Source organism: Chinchilla lanigera, unplaced genomic scaffold, assembly GCF_000276665.1.
Source record: "Chinchilla lanigera isolate Chin_1 unplaced genomic scaffold, ChiLan1.0 scaffold00053, whole genome shotgun sequence".
Lineage (NCBI taxonomy): Eukaryota > Metazoa > Chordata > Mammalia > Rodentia > Chinchillidae > Chinchilla > Chinchilla lanigera.
This window is the reverse complement of record NW_004955454.1, coordinates 5,175,860-5,199,056: the sequence shown is the minus strand read 5'-3', so window position 1 is coordinate 5,199,056 and position 23,197 is coordinate 5,175,860. Positions and strand designations below refer to the sequence as shown.

Genomic DNA, 23,197 nt, shown 5'->3' with positions numbered 1-23,197 from the left:
GGCGGCCACGCCCCCTTTGCCCGGCCCGCGCCTGTGCTGAGCGCCCTCGTCCGGCTCCGGGCGCGCGGAGACCCTCGCGGGTCAGGCCCGCTCCCTCTGCCAGGGCCCGGGCTCTCCGGAGACAGTGAGGCTCATACAGAATATGTGCAAATGATTTTCTTTTCTTTTTCTTTCTTTTTTTTTTCTTTTTTTTTTACAAGCAAAGTTGAAAGACACCCGTTTGGCATAGCGTCCTTTAGGTGAGGGCTCCCGCAGGAAGCCGGGGCTCTCCCCGCCCGGAGGGAGGGACGGGGCCGGGGCTCCGGTCCTGCTCCCCGCCCGGGCCCTCGCACCTCCGAGCCTCCCCTCTGTGCACGCGCGGCCTGGCGGCTTCTCTTCCCCCTGAAAAGCGGCTCTGCACACCACCCGACTCTGCGTCTCGTCCCGACAGGAATGAATGAAGACGCTGTTCCGGTTAACTCCAGGTCACGAGAACAGTGAGGCACTTCTGAAACGAACCCATTAGGAACATTGAAACAAATAAAAACCCGGCGTCTCCCAGCCCCGGCGGCTACAGGCTGCGGACGTGGACCCTGCTGTCCGCGAGCTCCTCCTCGCTGCGGCCGCGCCCCAGGGCGCATGCACAGCCCTCGTCCTCGTCGCCGCCCGCCCGGTCCTGCCCCGGGTCCCTGCAGTTCACGAAAGGTAAAAGGGTGCCGTTGGGGCTCTGCGGGGCGCCCCCGCTGAGGATGTTGTCGGCAGCGTTCTCCATCTCCTCTATTGTCATATCGCAGGCGTCGGCCAGCTCCTGGGTTGTGACCTCGATGAACTTGGGATCTTGAGCAAACTGCCCCAGTCCTTCTGAAATCAAGACCTGCAGGGGAGGGGCGAGGGGAGATGGAAGAAAACGGGGTCACTGGAGCCACCTCTCCTCGCCGGGTGAGACCACAGGGCTTCGGACTGTGACTTCAGGTAGAGAGAGAGAGAGAGAGTGTGTGGCATTGGCTGCACCTGCCTCCTGCTTTGAAGGGCCAGAAGGTGACCCCAAGCTTCCTCCTGTGTATGCATGTAGGCATGTACATACCACATAGACGAGTGCGTATTTGTGTGTGAATGTATGTATGTGTATGTATGATGTGCATATACATATGCTTGTGTGCATATCCTTGTTTATGAGAATGTGTATTTTTGCAGGTGTATGTGTATACCGGTATATGTATGACAACATACTCGTGCGTATATAGGTATATGCACGAGCACGTATATGCGTGCGTGTGTGCCTATGGGTGTGCACACACAGGTTGGGTGCTCATAGAAAAACGAGATGGGGCATCAGCCAAAGAAATTAGCGATGCAGAGGATGGAGAGAAGCTATGGAGGGGGTAGTCAAAGGCTGTCATCAAATGCATGAAACCTTGGCTCCTAGAGGGATCACAGGAGCTCCGCTCTGCTAGTTCACAGGCAGATCTCAGCCCCTTTTTTCCTTTCCTCCTCCCTGGCGACTCCAGCTCGCTTCCCTCTTATTCTTTCAAAGAAACTTTCACTTCTCCTTTGGTGAAACTGTGAGCCTTCATACCTGCCCCTGGCCAGCTGGCTGCTTTCCTGGGGGCGGGGTCCTTGAGGAGGTTGTGTGCAAAACGCATTGGCTGCACCTGCCTCCTGCTTTGAAGGGCCAGAAGGTGACCCCAAGCTTCCTCCTTCCCTCCAGCTGCTTAGGGACCAGCAAAGTGCAGTGGGGGCGACCTACAGCCCATGAGCCACAGCAGGCTATTTGTATCACTGGAAGCCCTACAGGTTCGCCATCACTGGGCTTGGGGTGGGAGGAAGCAGTTGGCCCCAACCTCGCACGTTGTTCCCCCTGGGGCTTGCTTATCTTGCTCCTGTACTCGCCTTACCCCTTTTCTCTTTTCCCTACTTAACTTTTCCTTGGTGGTCCTGCCCTCTCCTGACATGTTTCAGGCATGTTTATGTATTACCCGCCCCTCCTCACCACAACACGGGCCCATGAGAGGGCTCTATTTTTCAGCTGTCTCCCTGCACCTATGCCAGTGCCTGCAGGCAGTAGGGTCTCAAAAGACATCTGGAAAATGAATGAAGGACGGTCTCATTCAGGTGAAGCACCGGTGTCCTGGGGACATAAGGGATGGCAGAAGTCACCTGGCAGCCTCATGATCAGAGGAGCACTGTGTCTGCCTGCACGTGTCCACTGGTAGGGGCCGCTGCTTTACAGGAAACAACTCCTCATCTGATTAGTCAGGCTGAACTAATCACTCCAGTCCTCTATCCGCTTCCTGCCTGTCCCCAGAGCCGAGTGTGACAGGCTGAGAGGAGCGGCACAGCCTCTTAAGTCCCTCTGCAGGTTTATTTCTCTTACCTCTTTTCCTCACCAGTTCTCCTGGGTTTCTAAGGACTTTGCCATCCTGATCACCCTCCTTTGGGTTAGGCTCAGTTTGTCCAAGGCCCCCTAAAATGTGGTGCTAGGATTGAACAAGATGCTCTGACCAGCCAGAGGCTAGCGGAACTGAAGCTGTTTTGTTCCGCACTAGGGACTCTCAACCCTGGCTGTACACTCCAACCATCACAGACTTTAAAAAGGAGTTTCACGTCCCAGAGCTCCTCAGGGGATTCCCATGAGCGCTGGGGGCTGAGAACCATGAATCTTGACCTGCTCTGTGCAGATGTGCAGCCGAGCACACCGGGGCACCGAGCAGGCATAGCCTGCACTCAACGTACACAGCCGGTTTCTTAGGGTTTCCCTGGCGGGCGGCAGGCATGCACTGCCCCTTGATTTCTTTCTCCTTCTGCATCAGGCCAGCCTCAAGGAAGCCGGCAGCATCCTGCTCACGCCTAACTGCCACATGCCCGGTCTTTCTGGATGAGGGAAGGTCTTTCTGGCTCAGAGACTTGACATCCAGTCCACCTGGGCACAAACCACCTTCTCCCTTCCTATGTGCTGTGCAGCACACGGTCACCTACCGCCTCCACCAGGCTGCTGGCACTGCCGTGGAACTGTCTCCCCGGGGCCCCGGCCTGGCTGGGCACCATGAGGGAAACGGGCCGGGCTCTCCGCGCCGCGTTGCTGCCCGCGCCGCAGGGGCTGGTGTCCTCTGACCAGGAGCTGCAGTGGATGGACGGGAAGCTGCTGTTGAGTTTCTCGCTGGACTCGGCGCCCTCTAGCCGCAGGGTGGGGATGGGCTGCGGGGGCCAGCCTCGGCTGCCGGGCGTGGCAGGGGGCGTGGCGCACGGCCTGGGGAACGAGGTCGGGGAATGGCTTCTCTGGAGCAGGGGGCTCAGGCCCGCCACGGCCAGTGCCTGTGAACACACAAGGAGGCGGCGTTAGTGGGGGCGTCAGGCCGGAGACAGGCTGGCTGCTGTCTTCTGCACAGCTTCGCGGCTGTATTTTCCAGTGTGTTCCATCCGCCCGGAATTCCTACCGCCATCGTCGTCCACTGTCTGAATCCCATCTCACTAGAACCTGGCTCAAGTTCATTCTCATGTTTTCTGTCTCCCGTATATAAGGTTGTGCAGGGGGTGGAACTCAGGGTCTCACACAAGCTAGGCAAGTGCTGTGCCACCGAGTTGTATGTGCAGTCCTCAAGATGTATTTTATAATCATCTCAGTCTGAAGTGATGGCTGTTTCTCTCTCTCTCTCTCTCTCTCTCTCTCTCTCTCTCTCTCTCTCTCTCTCTCTTTCTTTGTGTCTGTCTGTCTTTTTAAGAAAAGACAGACTATGCAGTTCAGGCTGGCCTTGAATTCATTTTGTAGACCAGGCTGGCCTTGAACTCGCGGTGATCCTCCTGTCTCAGCCTCCCAAGTGCTAGGATTACAGGTGTGCACCACCTCGCCTGGCTCTGTTTTTTTTCATCAGTAGAGCAGAGAGAACAATGATACTTGCACCATCTGTAAAGGCAAGGCACTGATGTCCTGTCCACCTACCTACCTGTGCAGTTGGTGTGAAGTTCAGTGTCCATCAAAAAGAGCTATGCAAAACCAGTAGTTGTTGCTTTAGTTCTTACAATTACTTCGATCTTAGCTCAGGCTGTCTTTGAACCATTCTTTAAGTCTTACATTGTACATAACGATTTGGATGACTGCATCCTCTGTTCCCAAATGCTCACGAGCATCCCGTAGACAGGGCCTGTGGCCTGCAGCATCATTACCGTGAGTTGCTCAGCAGTGCCAGCTGCTCAGGTGTGACATGTTTGTGTGAGGGAGGGACACTGTGGTGGGGAAGCCCAACTCTGGGGGACGGAGGGGATGGGAACATTGCTACGTAGGTTGGAGGTGGCCCAAAGGCACAAAAAGGAGCAAAAGGAGTTTCTTGCCTACCAGAACAGTAAGAACATGTGGATAAAACCAACTTCTAAAAATCTTTTAAAAGAGTGCATGCAGTGTCTCCTCATCCTGCCACCCTTTCCTTCCTGGTTTGTGATAGACCCAGCCTGGGGCTTCTGTGTCCCGAGAGGTTTGGATGAAATGGAAGGTAAGTCTGGTATTTCAGGGAGTCCAGTAATATACCTACCAGACAATGCCACAGATGATGCAAAACCATATATATATATATAATTTTTAAATTTTTTCCCTTCAGTACTGGGGATGGGACCCAGGGCCTCACGAATGCTAGCTGTGCTCTAGCACTGAGCTATAGCCCAGCTGACAAAACTGTTTCTTTGAGCTGAATTAATATCAACTTAGTCCAGCTATACTGGACATCTTATGCTGATTGTAAGCTTTGATTGGCAGTTGAATTCCTTTGGGTACAAAAACATCACATAAAGCACAGATGCATGGTAGGAGTCTATAACGGGAGAGGTAAAATTTTGAGGAGACGTGGGTTTAGATCCCAGTTTGTCTGGAGATGAGAGATTCATCTCAGGTAGTTGTTTCAGTTTCCCTTTGCTCTAAGATACTCGGTATGTGCTTGATACTAGAGTCTTGGCTGTCACCATCTTAGGTGGAGCCAGCCATGCCAGGAGATAGTTCATCTAGTGCGTCTTCCTGGGCCTGTTCTCCATGGATGCCATTCCCTTCTTCTGACCATGTTGTTGGCAGGTGCTTTGGCCATTTCTGTATTTCACTGGGTGGGTTTTTGCACAATTCAATTTCCAGGTGTTTTCCAACCCTAGATTTAACTGCACCTGCTAGTGTGTATAGTGTAGCCCCAAGTCTGGGGTGGGGACACTTGTGGCCATGTAAGAAGAGACAGCTTGGGCAGAGCCTACATCTGCTGTTCCCTCAGGGCCATGCCAGTGGCTCTTCTCATCCACAGAGAAGCAGAGGTCTTACCCAGGAGCTATTAGGGCCAGGGCTGGATGTACCGTACAGTGGTTGGATTCAGGGAAGAACGACAGGCATCCTGGGGATTTTCCCATCTTTGTGGGGATTATCTAGCCCGTGAGATGGTGGCCAGTGGCCTGTCCGGAAGTGTGTGTACCTGATGATGAACCAGATGCAAGGGCAGCACTGTCTTCTGAGAAATGTCACCCCCGTGATTCTTCTGGCGCTTTAAACACTCCAGGTGGAAGGAGGCTCTTCGACCTGCAAAGCCAGCCAAAGAACCGGGATCAGGGCAGCAAGAGATGACACTGGCCTGTGACGCATGGCTCTACTGTAATGTGGACCTTGCATGTCTCCAAGGCCCATGCATTAATAGCTGGATTGGTGCTGCTAGGAGGTGGTGGAAACTTTTAGGAGGTGAAACCTACTGAGGGCTCACCTTTGAAGGATGTTGGGGATGTCTGTCTCTTTCTCTTTTCTCTTTCACCTCCTGGCCAAAGGGTAAATGGTGTAGTATATACTGCTGCCATGATGTGCTGCCTTGCTATAGGCCCAAAAGCAATGGGGCCAACCCACCATGCACAAAAACCTCCAGAATTGAACCCAAAGAAACCTCTCCTCTTTTTGAGTTGATTGTCTTGGATACACTGTTGCAGTAACAGAAAACTGACTGACACATACCCAGTTGGGGTGCAGTAAGCAATGTCAGTGTCCTGGGATGTAGCATCTTTTTGCCCCTTTCCTTGTCTCTGGGACACATGGAGGACTTTGGAATTCTGCCTGGCACCCTCTGGAGGTTGTCTGAGTCAGGCCACACAGTGTCTCAGGCATCCCTGGGTACCTTTCCAGTGTCATCTTGGGGGAGACCACCAGCCACATCAGGAGAGCAAGGTATGTGTTTACCTAGCGAGGCAGAGCGGAGGAAACCCCTCTTTGGAGAGGGCCTCGTGTCCCTCTTGTCTTCCTCGGGGGGTGTCAGTTGTCGATTTTCATCGTCCTGATAGGAGAGCCTGGAACAGAAGACTCTTGGGGTTTGCTCCTGGGTGAGGAAGTGCCACCCACAGGGAGAGCTGCTATCCCAGAAGGAAGTTTGCCATTTGCCTTAGTAAGGTGGACTACCCTATACTGTGCTTACATACACGCTTACAGGGGGTGCAGCAGCAATCTGCCATCCTAAGAAATTCTGCCCTGCTTTCTGGCATCACAGGGGTTTCCCAGGCCTGCTTGTTGGTGGGGGGGGGTGGGTGGTGGTGTTTCTAGTTCCTCATGCACAGCTTGTCTTATGGGCCTCGAGCTTTTCATTCTTTGGCATTGGGCATGAAACCTAGGGTCTTGCAAGGCTAGGTGTATGTCTACCACTGAGCCACTGCTCAGCCCTGCATCTTGTATTTCTTTCCTTTTTTTTTTTTTCTTTCTTTTTTGTCTTTTAGAGACAGGGTCTCACTATGCAGTTCAGGCTGGCCTTGAGTTCACTATGTAGCCCAGGCTGGCCTCGAACTCACAGCAATCTTCCTGCCTCAGCCTCCCGAGTACTGGGATTACAGGTGGCATCTTGCATTTCTGACTTGGGGTGGTGGAAATGCTCTTGGGCCAAAGGTATTGAGAATGCAGGGAAAATTTTCCAGGGCTATAAGGTTTTTGGAGTGGCCAAGGCTCTTGTGTTTACACAGGCCCCTGCTATTCACCATGACTATGCTCAAGGTTACCCCAGACTTATCCCCCACTTCTCAATTCCCCCTGTCCTGCCGATTACTTCATCCTCAACAGCACATAAGCTACTGGCTACAACAGATACAGAATCATTCAGTCAGCAAAGAGCAGAGCAGTAGGAGACCTTCAGGGGAGTCTAGGCACTGGCTTCCAACCTTTGGATGGTGACTCACAATAAGAAATGCATTTTCCATCTCCCGCTGCACTCAGACATGCCTAACCGCATGAAGCATCACGAGCTGTTCTACCCTATGTGCCTGCATCGCATGCCAATCGCTTGCAATCTGCATCACCCTGTTGTATCTTATTAAAAACGTTGGCTGCAACCCCCTAAGGTGACTTCACGATCCCCAGTGGGTTGGCCTGCAGTCAGAGAGACACAGGTGCCGTCCAGCCCTTTCCCCCAGGAGGCCACTGACTCTGTCCTTGGTGGTGCTCCTCATTCCCTGCAGACCCAGCTTCCGTTTGGCTTGTGTGAGCTGCCATCGTGGCTACCTTGCCCGTGACCTTCTCTGAAATCCCGTGCCCCTTGGTGTTTGCAGTCAGACCACCTCCATGGGATCACCTCCATGGCATCGCCTCCTGCAAGACCCTCCCTGGCTACTTAGAGAACCTCCCTGAGTTCGCAGCTGGTTTACTCATGGCCGGGAGAGCTCTGGACGCCCCAGGCGGTCCACGAGAGCCGGAATGGGTGGAAACAACTGGCTTTCCTGATTAGCACCATCTGCAGCCACAAGTAATTAACATTCCGCAGAAGTCAGCTTGGAGAATGACATCTCTAAAGGAGTCTCAGGCAGTTCTTTGGTTTTGTACTCGGTGCCATTGAGTTGGAAAAGCAGAAGGAAGGGATGTTATTGCCACCACCTGGTTGCTGCGGGGACATGAAGGCCCGAGGGGTTAACTGACTGCCAGGTCGCTGCTGGTGGCCACTGTTTCCGTTTCTCACTCCCTCGCTCATTCTGTTACACACCGGGACAGGAAGATGTGCCTGCTGCTCTCTCTCCAGCCCAGTTCCCGGGGCGGAAGCCTGGACTCCGGGGAGCCGCACGCCGAGCTGGCTGTGTCCGCTCCGGGGCTGGGGCCCGCTCTGCCCGCTGCCTCTCCGCTACCTTTGCTTCTCTTCAGAAACCTCAGAGGCTGGTCCTTCCTCAGGACAAAGTGCTTTCGGGAAGGCTTCTAAAACGATGTCTGAAACGGTTCTGAATGCAGCTCAGCATCATAAACACATTTTGCAAGGAGGCTCGGTAGATACGGACATACCCAGGCAGTAAAGCCACGGTTTCACAAAATAGTTCTTATCTCCGTGACATCTGATTCATGCTGATATTTTCTATTGTCCTAGGTATGCTATATTTTAAATTATTATTATTACTATTTTAATTGTGCATATTTATGGGGCACAAGGCACTCCTTTTACTGTCTATCTCTTTATTTGCAGTACTGGAGACTGAACCCAGGGCCTTCGCATGGAGCTGTGTCCCCAGCCCTTCTTTATTTTGAGGCCAGTTTTTGCTAAGTTATTAAATCATGTGAGGCAGACTTTAACTTGTGGTTCTCTTGCCAGTTTTACATGTACACAGTGCACAATGATCAAATCAGAGGAGTCAAAATTTCTACCTGCCTAAACATTCAAAATTTTTGATTGACATCTAACAATTGTGCACATTTATGAGGCTCAGTGTGATATTTCAACACATGTATACAGTGCGTGCTGATCAAATTAGCGTAATTAATATTTCCATCTCATTATCTTTTTCTTTTCTGTCTTTTTGAGACAGGTCTCATTATGCAGTTCAGGCTGGTCTTGAACTCACTCTGTAGCTGCCCCTGGCCTCGAACTTACAATAATCCTCCTGCCTCAGCCTCCTGAGTGCTGGGATTACAGGCATGCGCCACCACTCCTGGCCCATTTCATTATCACTGGTTTTTGCTTGGTGCTCTTGAGCTACTCTCATGTAGTTACTCATAAGACACAGAAGTTTGCTATTCCTTTGATGGTCCTGCTGGTAACTATCTTGACATTTTAACAGGGGCAAAACCGTGGGCCCTGGGTTTGCCAACAGTGCTCTCTTCTGGACAGCTTTATTATAAGCAGTTTCATAGACTGTTAATGTCCATATGTATGTGTATGTGCTGAGCCTCACCAGGAAATATGTTTATGACTGTTGATCATAGCACCAAAAGTTTCAGAAGCGATGTTCAGAAGTTTTCCCAGAAGCATTTTACAGCGTGGGAAGGCCACACGAAAAGGGGACGGTGTGTGATGGGGGCTTCCCACCTCTGTAAAGAGATGCCTTACTGACTTGAAATCTCTTCCTCCCCCCAAGTCACGCCCACAGGAGTGAGTTCAGTGGCACGGCCCAGCGTCCCCTGAGCAGGAGGCAGGGAAGCTCACATCTCTGTGGAGAGCAGACTGGGCTCGCTGCAGTACTCGGCATCCTCATTCATCCGCACTTCATAGGTCTTGTCCTGAGATGCCTCTTCCTGACACACCACGGCTATCTGGCTCTCCCGGGAGTGGCACCTACAGTCCAAGACAGAAACAAAGATCAGGAACTGCCAGCCGTCCTGTCCCTCTTTCAGAAGAGGTCACACGCACACTCACATAGACGTGCACACATGCACACACAGGTGTGCACACAGACACGGGTACACACAGACACTCATGCATGCACACAGTTGGGCATACACGTGCTCACATGCACATAGATACGTACTCACAGGCACAAATGCACGTACACAGACACGTGCACACTCACAGGTACATGCACACACGTGTACTCAGAGGCACATGTGCACACACTACACAACTGCCATAGCCACTTCCTCCTGCAGTCACCGAGGATGCCATGGAGCCAGAGATGCATTAAGACTAGGGGTCTGGTCCCAGGTGGAAGGAGCAATGCTGGGTTAGGACCCAAGGAGCTGTGAGTTCTGGGCCCTCTGGCTCAAGATGCTTAGCTCCCCCGGACCTCAGCTTCCCCCTCTGTGAAACTGGAGTAACACATCCCTTGCCTGACTCAGAGGCTTGTAGTGAATAACAAATGAAATCATAGGGAAGATGGTGCTTTGAAGGGTGGGAAGGACCCACTTTTAAAGAAGGGTCCTGGGCTGCAGTGTACAGGGCAGGACGGCTGAGTCTTTGGGCATTTGTGTGACACAACTGAGAAGTTCCTGGCATCGTATTTTGAAGTGTCTTTGGCTCTGACACTGGCTCCCTGGAGTAATCGTACAGAGAAGAAACTTCATGTAGAGGGGTTTGTTCTGGGCAGAGGGAAGCGAGCCTGAGTCCCTGATGTGCCTGGGTCCTGCCTGAGCTCCAGACCCTCCCACGCCGGGAAGTGCCTTGGACCGGAGGGCTTTCCCCTGCATGCCGGTCAGAGGGAAGGGTGAGATGTCGGAGGCTCTGGATGGAGGGAGGGGAGGGATGTGGAGTGTTGCGGCAAGTCTGCGATGGATGGGCGGGTGGTGGAGAACGGCAGCAGGCAGGGACACCACTTCCTGGCGGAGCTCTGCGCGAGGCCGCCCGGCCTGCTTTCGGCAACGCGGTGCCAACGCTGGGGACTGATGCAGCCCACTTCGAAGTGGCGCTGAGCAGGCTTTAGAATTAATCAGTTGGCTTCCTAATGAACTTAAGATTCTGTCCCAGGCCTAGGTGACTTTCCCAAAGAGCCAGCGGCTGGCGTGCAGCAAGTAGAACTCTCCATGCCAGCAGTCACAGGAGAGACCTGTGGTGGTCTGTGACTCTGTGATGCCCCAGAAGGCAAGATAACACTGCAGCTGAGGGCAATAAATCTCACTCAAGCTGGGCATGGTGGCACACGCCTGTAATCCCAGCACTCGGGAGGCTGAGGCAGGAGGATCGTTGCAAGTTCAGGGCAGCCTGGGCTACAAAGTGAGCTCAAGGCCAGCCTGAACTGCATAGCGAGACTCTGTCTCAAAAAGACAAAAAAAAAAAAAAAAAAAAAAAAAAGAGAAAAATCTCACTCTAAGCTCGGGGCCATACTGCCAACCTTAGAGGTCAAACAGTTCTTGCCTTAAGCCAGATTTACTACTTGGAATGTCTTTGTTCTACCTTCTAAGTCCTTGCTTACCATGGCGCCTTTTTCCTCAGATGTTTCCTGCACTTCCCTGAACCACCCTGACATGAAATTACCCAGTAAATAGTGGGCAATTCAGAGGAGTCTTTGTTTCAGTCATGAGAGCTCTGACCTTCCTGGACCCCTGAGAATCATACTGCATTGTTTCTTTTACTTCATCCTTTGCCCCAGTTCACTTGTCCAGGGGTTTGGGAGACTGCAACTCCCAATAGGCCACTGCCCTTAGCCTTGGGCTGGGACGTGAAGGATAAGACCCAGTGCTGAAACTCTGGCTGTGCTTTTCCTCATTACCTGATAGAAGCTTAACACCTGAGTGTTTTTATCAACTACAGTGGGAAGGGGGGAACTGATGTTCGGTGAGAACTTACTGTGTGTTAGGTGCTTTGTATTTTATAGTTTACTGAGTTACATCTGTGGGGAGAAGAAACCCCCTGATGTTGGTTGGCTCCCCTAGCTCCTCTTAGAAATCATTCTCCTAGTATTTAGTGCAGAACAAAGTTCAATATGAAAATACCCTTGGAAGGAGGGAATTTAATTTGTACTGAGATACTAATGATGGACATAGAGTCTCCCTAAAAACAAGGTGCACGAGGGACAAAGTGGTACTAGGACCAAGTCCTCAAAGGCTGTGGTGGAGAACTGGGGTTGTGGGAGAGGGCGGGGCCACCAGGACAAGCATGGGCAAGCTGCTTAAACTTACATCTTCTAGGGAAAGCCACCCTTTCGTATCAGCACACAAGATCCAGTGCTGAGCACGCTGCCCTGGGCATAGAGGGCATAGTATACATCGCCTGAGTCCAGGGCTTTCTGCAGTGCAGGGCCGGGTGGTTAAAGCAGCCCCTCGCCCAGAGAATACGGTGGATGGGATGGACCGCCAGTGTAACTTGCCTGTCATCAGAAATTGCAAAAGCCCAGTCTCTGTGGCCACTTGATATGGGTGCTGCCTAGGGCCATGAGACCAGTGGGCAAGTGTGCTGGCCCCTGGGATGGCAGCAGCTTCAGGACATCAGTCCAGGGATTTAGGAGGATTATACTTGGCCATTATTTCTGAGCTAGAGGGCAGGAAAAAGCGATCTGCCCCAGAACCTGGCCTGCTGTGGGATCTGTTCAGCCTGCTGAGCAGGGAGTGACGGTCCTACTTTGGGAGAGTAACACAGTGAAGGGTGACACGGCAAGATGCAGGGCACCCTACCGTGAGGGCAGGTGGGAGGGGACGGTGAGTCAGGAGGAGGGAGAGGCAGTTGACTCTAGGAATGCTCCCCTCCTGTGGCAGAATGAGCCAGTGCACCACCTGCCAGCAGCCTGTCCCCAGGAGGTGGGGGTGCTGTAAAGGAAAAGGTGCTTCTACCCTTCCCATCTCACTTGCATGAAAGGCCAGGTGTGGGCAGAGACTTGGGCAGGAGAGGGGGGTACTTCCTGTGAGGTAGCCCTTGTACACATCTCGGGGGATCACGAACCAGCATGCGTCTGGTCAGGAAGGGTGAGTGAGGACAGAGGCTCTGCCAAATGCGGTGCCTGGGGACACCCTGGCCAACAGGGGGCGCTGGCTCATTAGAGCATGGCTGCCATGTTTGGTCAAGGGCAGCCTTGGCTGGTAGCCTGGTGCCTGCTCCTTCACATGGATCGGGAGCTGGAGGGGGAGTGGTGGGCCCAGGGTCCAAGTCTCCTCCACCCTAGTGTCCTCCGGCTGCGGTGCGTGAGGCCCTGTGCACAGCTGGGCCCACCCTCCTGCTTACCTCATGGCGCTGAGCTTCCTGGTGGCCTCCTGTGCCCAGGTGGCAGGAGAGGAGGGGGGCCCGTGGCCCTCCACGGTGCTGACCGTGCTGGGGTAGCCGGCAGGGCGGGGGAAGCGGCCCAGGGCAGTGTTGTTGGCGTTGTTGATGTTGGCGTTGGAGCCAGTGGACGAATAGCTGCTGGGGGTGAAGGTGGAGTCCACCAGCTTCTCGTGGGAGGGCGACTCAGTGTCGCCTTGGTTGTTACCCGCCTTGTTGATGTGCAGCGGGCGCTGGGTGGTGAAGGTCTGGGGGAAGGTGCTCCGGCTGTCGCTTTGGTAGTAGCTGACATGGTTGCCGAACAGGCCACCGGCCCTCTGTAGGCAAGAGGGAGGGTGGGTGGAGGGAAGGCTGTTGGCAGCCTCTCCTTCCCTGGGGCAGCTGTGGACAGGTGGGCAGGGGCACGCTGCCCACTGTGCTTGAGGGGCACAGACATGGCAGGGGGACCTGGCTGCTAAGCCTCCAAGGCTGCCCCCTTGGGGGGCCAGCGGATGCAGCGGGCGGGCACCCAACTTGTGGGAATGGGGGCCGGCAGGAGGCTCTGCAGGTGACAGCCTTCCTGAGAGTTCCTGGGGACCCCGGGTTTCCAGGGCAGGTCCAGGATGGGGGTCCTTCAGAGCTCCAGCTGCTCGACTTGGCGGAGCCCATCGTGAGAACCGAGGGGTGGGGAAAGGGACCAAAGCAACTAGACTTCTTCAAAATGGAAACCCACTGGCTCATAGAGCTAGAAGCCTTGCTGGCCAAACAATCTGGAACAACAAGGATGAAGCCTCAGTTATGCCGTGCCTCTTTCCCCCTGGGGATGGTGTTTGGGACTGTATAATTAGCAACCAGTGTTTTTTGCCCTAGACAAGTGGCCAGCGCCCTAGCTGGCTGTCAGGGTGTCTATCCTTTGCGCGGGATGGGAGGTGTCCCTCTTCACATCAGGACATCCTGGGCTTCTGGTGACTGGGTCTGTGGCTCTGGGATCTTGTCTGGGTGGTGTTAACATGGTGCAGTGTCCCTGAGGCCATTCCGTATCTCACATGATGAGAATGAGGATGAGGATGAGGATGAAGGATGGCCAGGGGCACGATGGGCTGATCCTAGCTCCCTATGTGTGCTACAGCCTAGGAGCTGGGCAGTGCCTGGGCACAAGGCTAAGCCAGACCCTGGGATGTTTAGGGTCGGTAGCTTTTCTTTTGCTACAGAAGGAATTTAGCCAAATGCTTCTGGGGTGAGGCAGGTACCACAAATGAATGAAGAGAGGCGATGTGAGAGATCTGGTATTTCAGCCAAGTTTAATTTTCACGATTGCCGTTGATGGCCAACCTCAGCCTCCAGGGAAGGAAAGCGAGGCCTGGAGGGACCTCTGTGACCTGGATGACACAGGGCCCATCGTGACTGTGCAGCCACTACTTGGTTCCCACCCCTGCTGCTTCAAGGGGGCGTACCTCAGTACGGCCAGATCTTGTGATGCTTTCCAAGGAAAGCAGAATTCCGGGGTTTTGCTTGAATGTGCCAGATGTTCAAATATTGTCCAACAAGACAGGTGTGCAGATAAGGTGTGTGGATCTGGTGTGACCCAGAAATTACCCGAAACTTCTCAAGTAAAGTTTCTTCCAAGAAACATTTTCCTTAGAAACATGGTGCCCCCTGCTTTTCTGAGCTGCTGGGTCCTAGGGGCGCTCCTGTGATAAGGAGTCAGACGTAAGGGTGGCGGGACAAGGGGCCAGCTGAGCAGATGAGCTTGGAACCTGCCGCAGAGGTCAGATCTTTCCTCCTGGGTTCTCTTGGCAGGACACAGTCCACCCCCTCTTCTGCTTCCAACTGAACTTGGTAAAGAAAAGCACTACTGTCATGGTACCTACCCTGAAGATGTCGTCTTCTGAGGCAGCAGACACAGCCTCCTTCATGGCCTTGTCTAGCTCTTCCTCGGCAGTCAGATCTCCAGAGATGGCTCGTCGGATCTCGGGCCCGATGTCATGCAGTGTGCGCAAGCCAGCCTGGACACAGAGGGACACAGGAGGACCCCGATCCTTAACACTGAACTGCACAGCCAGCCACTGCCTGGCACTGCCCCACCCGGTGCCTGCACCCTCTGCGTCCCTGCCAGGCGGTGGGTCTATAGACCACGAAGGCCTTTCTTGGAATGCCTCTTGTTACCCCAGGCTGGAGGAGTCCACTTGTCTATCCAGAGGAAAGAAAGGACACTAGGGCCACCAGGTACCTGGGGACCACGGGAACCTCAGCTGAGTGCCGAGGGCTGTGGGGTCTGGGAGGCAGGCAGGACTGTGCAGAGCAGTGTGAGGAGGAATGGTACAAGGGCAAGGGGTACATTCTCCTTGCATCCCTCTGCAGAAATGCTTGGTGCCCTCAGGAGTTTCTTTCTGAAGGGACCTGGCCTTCAGCCTCCCAAGGGTCCGAGGAAGGTGACCGGGACCTTGCCGGGTGTGTGGCCCTCTCCAGGTCCTCACCTGCAGGGACAGAGCGTTCCTCTGGGAGGGCTTGCCCACAAGCCCTTGCTCTTTGCGCTTCTTGAATTTGCGGAAGTACTCTTGGATCAGGAAAGTAGCGTAGAACTTGCCAACTGTGACCTCATCATCTGAGATACAGAGAAGAGAAAGGACGGAAGGGAAACAGAGAAATTCAGGGGGGCTTCATTAATTTTTTTTTAGCATCAAAAGTTTCTTTACATTTTAAAATTTATTTTTTTGGTAAAAAAGAGGAAAATATATAAAATGGTATGTAGTGAAAAGTCCATCCCCCATCACATCTGCTATCTGCTTAGTTATCACCTCCTCATAGCTAGCCAATTTTATTTTATTTTATTTATTTTTTTTGGAACCGGGAATCGAACTCAGGACCTCACGCTTGCCAGGCAGGCACTGTGCCGCTGAGCCACGTCTCCGGCCCGAGCTAGCCAATCTTGAAAGTTAGTTTCTTGACTATTTTTCCAGAGATTACTAATGCAAATGCCTTCTGAATCACTGGGGCTAGAGGCGGAACACTGTACCAGGCTTCTTCTTTTTATATTTTTGGTTACAGGTAACGTAGTGTCAAAAATACTTCCTACCTTGCATTTTGTGTTCCTGAACTGACACTGCTAGCTCTTATTTGATCCCATCACAAACGGAGTGCAAGCATAGTTCTGTTTTGAGATTGGAGGGGCGGGAGGAAGGAACACTTTCCTCCTTCCTGTTGAAGTCTGGGTTTTTCCTTTCCACCAGACAGAACTGGTTATGGTTCCACGTGTCCCCCCTGGGCTGACCCAGGTCACACATGTGATATCTCAGTGTGTGTCTCAGGACTGTAGGAGACAGCAGGCAAGCCACTCAGGGAGGGGTGCCGCGTACCCAGCGAGTTGTCCTTTGCCTCCCGGCTCCTGGGAAGAGCACAGCTGTTCGCAGCTTTGGTCTCACAGCTTGTGACGGCTGTCCCGATCCTCGCCGTCCCTTGCAAACAGCCAACTCTACACAGCACTGATGTGCTTCACTGGCAGGGTCTCGTTTCCGTGTGGGCGGAGGACCCTGGGGCCTTCCTCCAGGGAAGTCAGGAGCAAGCTCAGGGTCCTAGGCTCCCTCAGACCTGGGTTTAAGCCTGAGTCTCCTCTATTCACTCTGTGACTGAAGGGAGCTACTTAGCTCCAAGAGCCTCAGCTCCTTGATAAAATGTCATAGAAATGTTTTAAGAGTCAAATAAACGACTGGTTATGAAACACCACTTGGCCTACTATGATAACTCTTAGCCCCGGTTTTGCTTTCTGTTTGGGAACTGTTTTCTACCACCTCTTAAGGGTGGTTTGGAAATGTATGGGATGTTTTCTAATTGTCAGAAAGCCACCTAAAAAAAAATAATATATACCTATTGAGTATATTTACTTAGTCCTTTTTTTTTGTTTGTTTTGTTTTTCTCTGGTGCCGGGAATCAAATTCACGACCTTGCCCTTGCCAGGCAGATACTGTGCTGCTGAGCTAAATCCCCAGCCCCAGCCCCCTTTTTTTTTCTTTTGTCTTTTTTGAGACAGTGTCTCGCTATGCAGTTCAGGCTGGCCTTGAGCTCACTTTGTAGCTCAGGCTGGTCTCAAACTCGCAACAGTCGTCTTGCCTCAGCCTCCCGAGTGCTGGGATTACAGGCCTGCGCCACCATGCCTGGCTAGCCCTTAATTCAAAATGACAGATCTAGTGTTGAAAATATTCCTTCCTTTCTTTCAACACAAACTTATTTGCTCCAAGGGGGGTGGTGCAACTGAGCATTTTATCAATTCTGACTTCTTGCGTGGTTGTGCCCGAGCACTGAAATACTGAAAACATTTGCTTTTAATATATTTTGTACTAGAACTGCAGCATGATAGTTTAAAATAATTTTTATTTATTTATTTTTTATTATAAAAAGAAGAAAAAACCCCAGAATTTCAAAACAAGGTAATAGGAGAGTAACAGTACTTAATACATTGCATATTGTTATCTTCAGAGTAGTTACTCCGGGTACAAGATATAAGCATGAGATATTGTCCAAACAATATTAGCACAAACCTTTCTTTTCAAAGAACTAAGAGAAACTAGCAGTATATCTATCTTAGCTATCATATGTGCGTATATATATAAAATTTTTTTTCCTTTTCTCTTCCTTTCCACTTTCTCCCATCACAGTTTCTCTTTTCTTTTGAACAGTTTTTTCTTTCTCTGGTACTGGGAATCGAACTCACAGCCTCACGCTTGCTAGGCAGGCACTGTGCCACTGAGCTATATCCCCGGCTTGAACAGTTTCTTCCCAATTCACAATATCTATTGTACATATTGGGTCCTATTTACTTTTTTTTTTTTGGTTTTTCTCCGGTACCGGGAACCGAACTCACGACCTTGTGCTTGCCAGGCAGGCGCTTTTGCCGCTGAGCTAAATCCCCAGCCCCCCTATTTACTTGTTTAGCTTCTCACACTAGTGAGACTTATAACACAGTGTTTACACATGTGGGTCTGATTTATTTCACTTTTAAGTATGGTCTCAAGTTGCATCTATTTACCTATAAAAGTCTCAAGTTTATCCTTCTTTATGGCTGAGTAGTATTCCATTATAGAAAAAAAAACCACATTTTCTTTAATCCATTCCTCAGTTGATGGGCATTTGGATTGTTTCCAAGATCTAGCTATTACAAATTGCACTGCTGTAAACATGGGTGCATATACATTGCTCTGCTATGATGTCTTTAATTCTTCTGGGTACAGCATTATACTTATACTTTGGAAATTACATGTGTAAGAAAATCACTATTATTTTCATTTGGGACCATATGACAATAGAAACTATCTGCTATAAAGCTAGGCTCTGGGCTTGGTAGAGATGAGAACACCCCTCTAGGAAGGAGGAAAAGAATTTGAAAAGAGGGGGGATCTCAGGGGACTTTCCTTTCAGGCCCCTAAAGCAGTCCTACAGCAACCAGCCCAGAGGCTTAGGGAGAAATACACACTTTGTGCAGATCCCTGGGACATTCTGCCAAACCTGTGTGCATCAAAGGGCTGGCTGGTGCCGGGATGCCCAGTGGGAGACTGCAGCAGATTTCCAGCCTCCCAGTCTATATCTAGGTTCGTGCAAGGCACTGCACCCTACTCTCTTCTAACCAGTAGGGCTTTTGAACCCCATGAGAAGGATCTGGGGAAAGCAGGTTTCTGTGAGTTTAGCGGATTCAAGAACAAGAATCTCAAGGGATTTCTCTCTACTTCTAAAGGAGCCATGGCGGCAGGACAGAAGGCAGAGAAACCGCATGAAACCACAGCTTTAGGACGCCAGGCAACACTTACCACCAGCGGGGGGCACCACTTGGTCCAGCAGCTTCATGCTGGTCCGCTTCCAGATCTTCTTGATGATGGCGCGCAGCTCCTCATTGGCTTGTTCTAGGTTCCCTGAGGGGTGGGAGATGCCAGGCTGAGAACAATCCTGAGCCCCAGGAGTGCGCTCCCATGGGCTGGGTCCCTCTGAATAAAGTGAGAAGTCACTTATGGGGGTCTTAGAGAAGCTACTGATGGTGGCCCTTCCCCATACATCACCCCGATTTGTCAGCTTCCCTTTCTTCCTTGCTGTCCCCTCCCCATATTCTGCCTCCTTTCCCGTTCCCCTCCCCCTCCTCCTCCCCTCTGATGGCCTCATTTTCCCTCCCTCCCCACATGCCACTGAGGCCGCTTTGGTGTCCCTTTCCTTCACCACTTTATGCTTTTTCTCCCAGAGTCACTTGGAGCCCAAGAGCCTGCTGGTGCCTGGACAGAGCTGCAGCCCTGCCTGCAGCCACTCACTCGGCCCCGCCCTCGTCACCCTGCCAGGAGAGCCCTGAGGCTGCTCTCCATGGGTGGCACTTCTTGTGGTTCTCTCTGGGTGGCTGCAGGGACTGGGTGATCAGAGGGAAGGACAGCCCCTTCCCTGGCCAGTGTGTCTGTGTTTATGAGACTCTGCCTGTGAGCCTCCCACAGGGAGAAGATGGCACAACCTCACACCAGAATCAGAAGCTGCTGGGTTCTGTGGCTCTGGATTTTGTTTGGGTTTACTTTCTCCACTGGGAAAACAGGCTTAATGAGATGGGACATTGGCCTTACTGTGGTAGAAGAGAAGAGCTGAGACCTGCAGCTATGAGAGGATGTGAATGTTCTAGGATGCTTCCCAAGATACTTCCCCACCCAATCTCTGGGACTGGGAATGGGATGGGTCTTACTCCCGGGATTAGGTCATATGGCACCTATGAGCTTGAGATAGAGAGACGATCTCAGCGGGCCTGACCTAATCACACGAGCCCTTTGAAAGTGCAGAGTTCTCTCCAGCTGTGGCCTTAATTGAGAAGCAGTCTCTGGGAGCTGAGCGTGGTCTCCAGCCGATAGCCACCAGGGAAGTGAGGACTGAAGATGCATAATGGTAGGAAATGAATTTTGCCCACAACCTGAGTGAGTCTGCGGGTGGCATTTTCCCCAGAGCCTCCAGCAGGGCACACGACCTGATCACTATCCTGATTTTGGTCTTCTGAGACCCTCAGTGGAGAACACAGCTATTCCGTGGCTGGACTTATGCCTTCCAGACTGCTGAGCTCCTAACGATGTGCTGTTTACAGCTGGGCAGTCTGTAGTGATTTGTCACGCAGCACTAGCAAAGCAGTCCAGGTGGTGGTCACTGGCAATACTTGGGCGAGGCACTAGGGGACATGGCAGAGAGTTCTGCTCAGATGGCCTAAGTTTAGATGCAACTCCGAGGCCATGCAGGACAGCAGACAGAGGTGGCAGTGTAGAAATAAGCCCCTGAGTTCTGTGTTTGAACATCAGATTCGAACAGTAGCTGAAGCAGAGGACCACACATGGGCTCTGCAGTGGAGGCCCTCAAGCCCTATCACAGCGAGGGGGTTAGTGGTTTCTGACATGTGCAGTGCAAGAGGCCTAACACGAATCGGGTTAAAATGAACGTATCTTTTGTATGGGGCTACACAGAATCCCCCCCGAAATTCCTGTGTAGCTGGAACTGTGGAACGTGAACTCAGAAGGAAGTAGGGTTACTAGTTAAGATCTTCCCACACTGGATTAGGTTGGGCCTTGAATGGATGTGACCGGTGTCCCTAGAAAAACAGCAGAGGGTACTCAGGGAAGCAGGGGTGGAGTGCTGCAGTTATGAGCCAATAGCCAGAAAGCGTAGCCTCCAACCACCAGAAGCTTGGAGGAGGCGTGGGGCAGATCCCGCAGCCTCCAGAAGGAGCCGACCCTGCCGGCACCTTGCTTTGGGACTGCTGGTCTCCTGAGCCATGGCAGAATAACTTTCTCTTGCTTTAAGCTACCTAGTCTGTGACCATTGGTTACAACAACCTTGGAAACACATGGATCTTCTAAAAAGGTCTTTCATACTTTGAGGGGGCCTTCATTAATTCTCCTAATGATCTACGCAACTGTGGATTTTGTATTTTTTTGGCTTTCATTTGTCCGTATAATGATTTATGTAATTGCGGGTTTCATCTTTCTTTCCAGGCCTTCATTTCTTCTCCTAATGATCTATGCAACTGTGGATTTTGTATTTTTTTGGCTTTCATTTGTCCGTATAATGATTTATGTAATTGCGGGTTTCATCTTTCTTTCCAGGCCTTCATTTCTTCTCCTAATGATCTATGCAACTGTGATTTCCTGTTTTGGGGTGGGGTGACTTCATTTATTCTCATAATGAGAACAGGCAACTGTGGATTTTGCATTTGGGGGAGCCTTCTTTTATTCTTCTAATGATCTGTGTAACTGTGGATTTCATATTATTTTGGGGCCTTCGTTTATTCTTATAATGATTTATGTAACTACGGAACTTCATTTTCACATCGTCTAAGTATTTGAAAGTATTTTTTTTCTGCTTTCCAAGAGAAAAGCTGTTTGGGTACTGGGCTGGGGGTGGGAGTTCTCCTTCTTTGAAGGAGGGGTTGATTTCTCCCCAGTTCCTCCCACTCACAAAGCCTAGGGACGAGGACCGATCTAAGCCCTATCTTCACAGCTGTGTCCTCTCGCGTCTTTCCCGTTGCTTCTAAGCACAGGCCTTATCTCCTAGTCTTGGAATTTGAACAAGTTCTCGAGGGTCTGTGTGTGCCAAAGGCTCACCCTTGAGCCTAGCATTACAGGCCCTCTGGTGGCTGTTTTGCCATGTCATTATGTTTAAAGAGATTTTAAAAAAACTCTTGACTGGAGCTCCCAGTGGGTGGGTCTCCCCTTTTCTCTGGAATCCCCACATTCTCAAGATTGGCTGTCAGTCACTGAGTACTTTGGGGAGTCCCTTTTGTTTGTTTGCTGGTTTTTACAGTGCTTGGGATGGAGCTCTGAGCCTCGTGCATGCTAGGCAAGCACTCTGCCATTGAGCTCCCTCAAGCCCTGGCCAGCCCCTTTGTACGCCTGTCAGCTGTCAGCGTTATTTCCTTTGAATATGGCTCCTTGGACGGTGTGCTTTATTGCTGACTCTTGGCTTCTGTGCATCTTTGCTCTTGTGGCACCAAAACTTACACCCTTAATTTACATCAAGCTCTAAGTATGACAGCATCTTTTTCCTTCCAGCGGTTATGTCTTCTGTCCTTGGCAAACAAAACCCTCCCCCTTAAACACGAATAAAATAATATTCATGGCAGAAAATTTGGAAAGTAACAGAACTGGAGGAAGAGGGTCTAAGTCACTGCCGATTCCACTAGTCAGTGCTGTTCAGTGTTGACATATTAACAAAGTTCTTTCCAATTTTCTGTTATGTAATGTCAACACATGCATTAAATATGTATCTAATTCTTTTGGTCGTCAGAAATAGGCCTATTCACACCCATTTTGGATTGACTGTTGCCTTGGTGTCTGACTATTTTTTCTTAGCCTTCGCTGTCTTTTGAGTTGAACAGCAGAACTTGACCTATTTTTTTTTTAAAGATTAGCTTGTTATTGGAATGTGTGTCGTGCTGGCCTGGGTCTTGTTTTCCTTCAGATGGTTCTGCTATTCTCTGGAAGGATTTCCCTGAAAGATGGCCCCTCTCTGGGTTACTCGGAACTCAGTTCCCAGAGGTCGTTACCTTTCTTAATTTTACACATGAAGAAACTGCAGCGAGAGGGAATAAAGGGCTTGGACATGTGTTACCAGTGAGAGCTGGCAGTGTGTGCAGACCTCCCGCCTCCCGCCCCTCCTGGGACTACGCGGCAAACACGGCTGGTGGCCTGGGGCTCTGAGGCTGAGGTGTGAGAAGGGGAAAGAGAACAACACATCGCTCCCCTGGTCAGTTTCCTCTAATTACTCTGCTTCACACACTCATCAGTTTAGCTGCCTCAAAGTAGGGATTCCCGGGCCACACCTTCAGACCTTCAGATTCAGGGGCTGGGCTTGGGACTCGGCATTTTGAACAAGCTCTGGCAGTGGCTTGTGAGGCTGTGGCCCCTTGACCATAATCTAAGGAATGCTGTAACGGGCGGGGAGCAGCGGTGTGTGATCAGGTACACCCCACATGGCCTTTTCTGGAGTGGCGCAGGCACACTTGCCGTCATGAGGACAGCAGGTGGCTGCCCACAGGCGCCTTTGAGCAAACCAGAAGGGGCCCCTCCGCTGGCAGCAGGCCGAGGAGTGCAGTGCTAGAGGACCTTAGCCTTTTCCTGCTGGAGGGTCAAGCATCTTGTGGCGGGTGCGGCCTGTACAACTGTGAGTGAGGACCATTACCCTATCTCCACTGGTCACAGTGTCCCCTTCCTAACACAGGTTCTTTAGTTTTAAATGGGAGCTGAGTGTTGGAGAGTCCCCCCTGCCACCCAATAGCCACTAAAAATCGCTTGAGTTAGTGCTTGGTTCTAGAAGCTTGCCGGGCATCATGGCACACCCCTGTAATCCCAGCACTCAGGAGGCTGAGGCAGGAGGATCGTTGTGAG

The 23,197-nt window shown here is 51.6% G+C and overlaps 1 protein-coding gene across 14 annotated transcripts in view; it reads right to left on the bottom strand.

The window, feature by feature from the left end:
* Window positions 1-10: 10 nt before the first annotated feature.
* The window catches only part of Cacna1c (calcium channel, voltage-dependent, L type, alpha 1C subunit), a 625,400-nt gene continuing 602,213 nt past the window's right edge, over window positions 11-23,197 (bottom strand). For all 14 annotated transcript variants that reach the window (XM_013520119.1, XM_013520128.1, XM_013520127.1 and 11 more), the window contains 9 exons: window positions 18,617-18,718; window positions 15,296-15,423; window positions 14,690-14,824; window positions 12,804-13,156; window positions 9,363-9,491; window positions 6,161-6,267; window positions 5,415-5,518; window positions 2,956-3,291; window positions 11-853 (listed from right to left, as the gene is read on the bottom strand). In XM_013520119.1, the coding sequence (XP_013375573.1) occupies window positions 551-853; window positions 2,956-3,291; window positions 5,415-5,518; window positions 6,161-6,267; window positions 9,363-9,491; window positions 12,804-13,156; window positions 14,690-14,824; window positions 15,296-15,423; window positions 18,617-18,718 (1,697 nt within the window). In that variant the 3' untranslated portion in view covers window positions 11-550. The remainder of the gene's footprint in view (window positions 854-2,955; window positions 3,292-5,414; window positions 5,519-6,160; window positions 6,268-9,362; window positions 9,492-12,803; window positions 13,157-14,689; window positions 14,825-15,295; window positions 15,424-18,616; window positions 18,719-23,197) is intronic.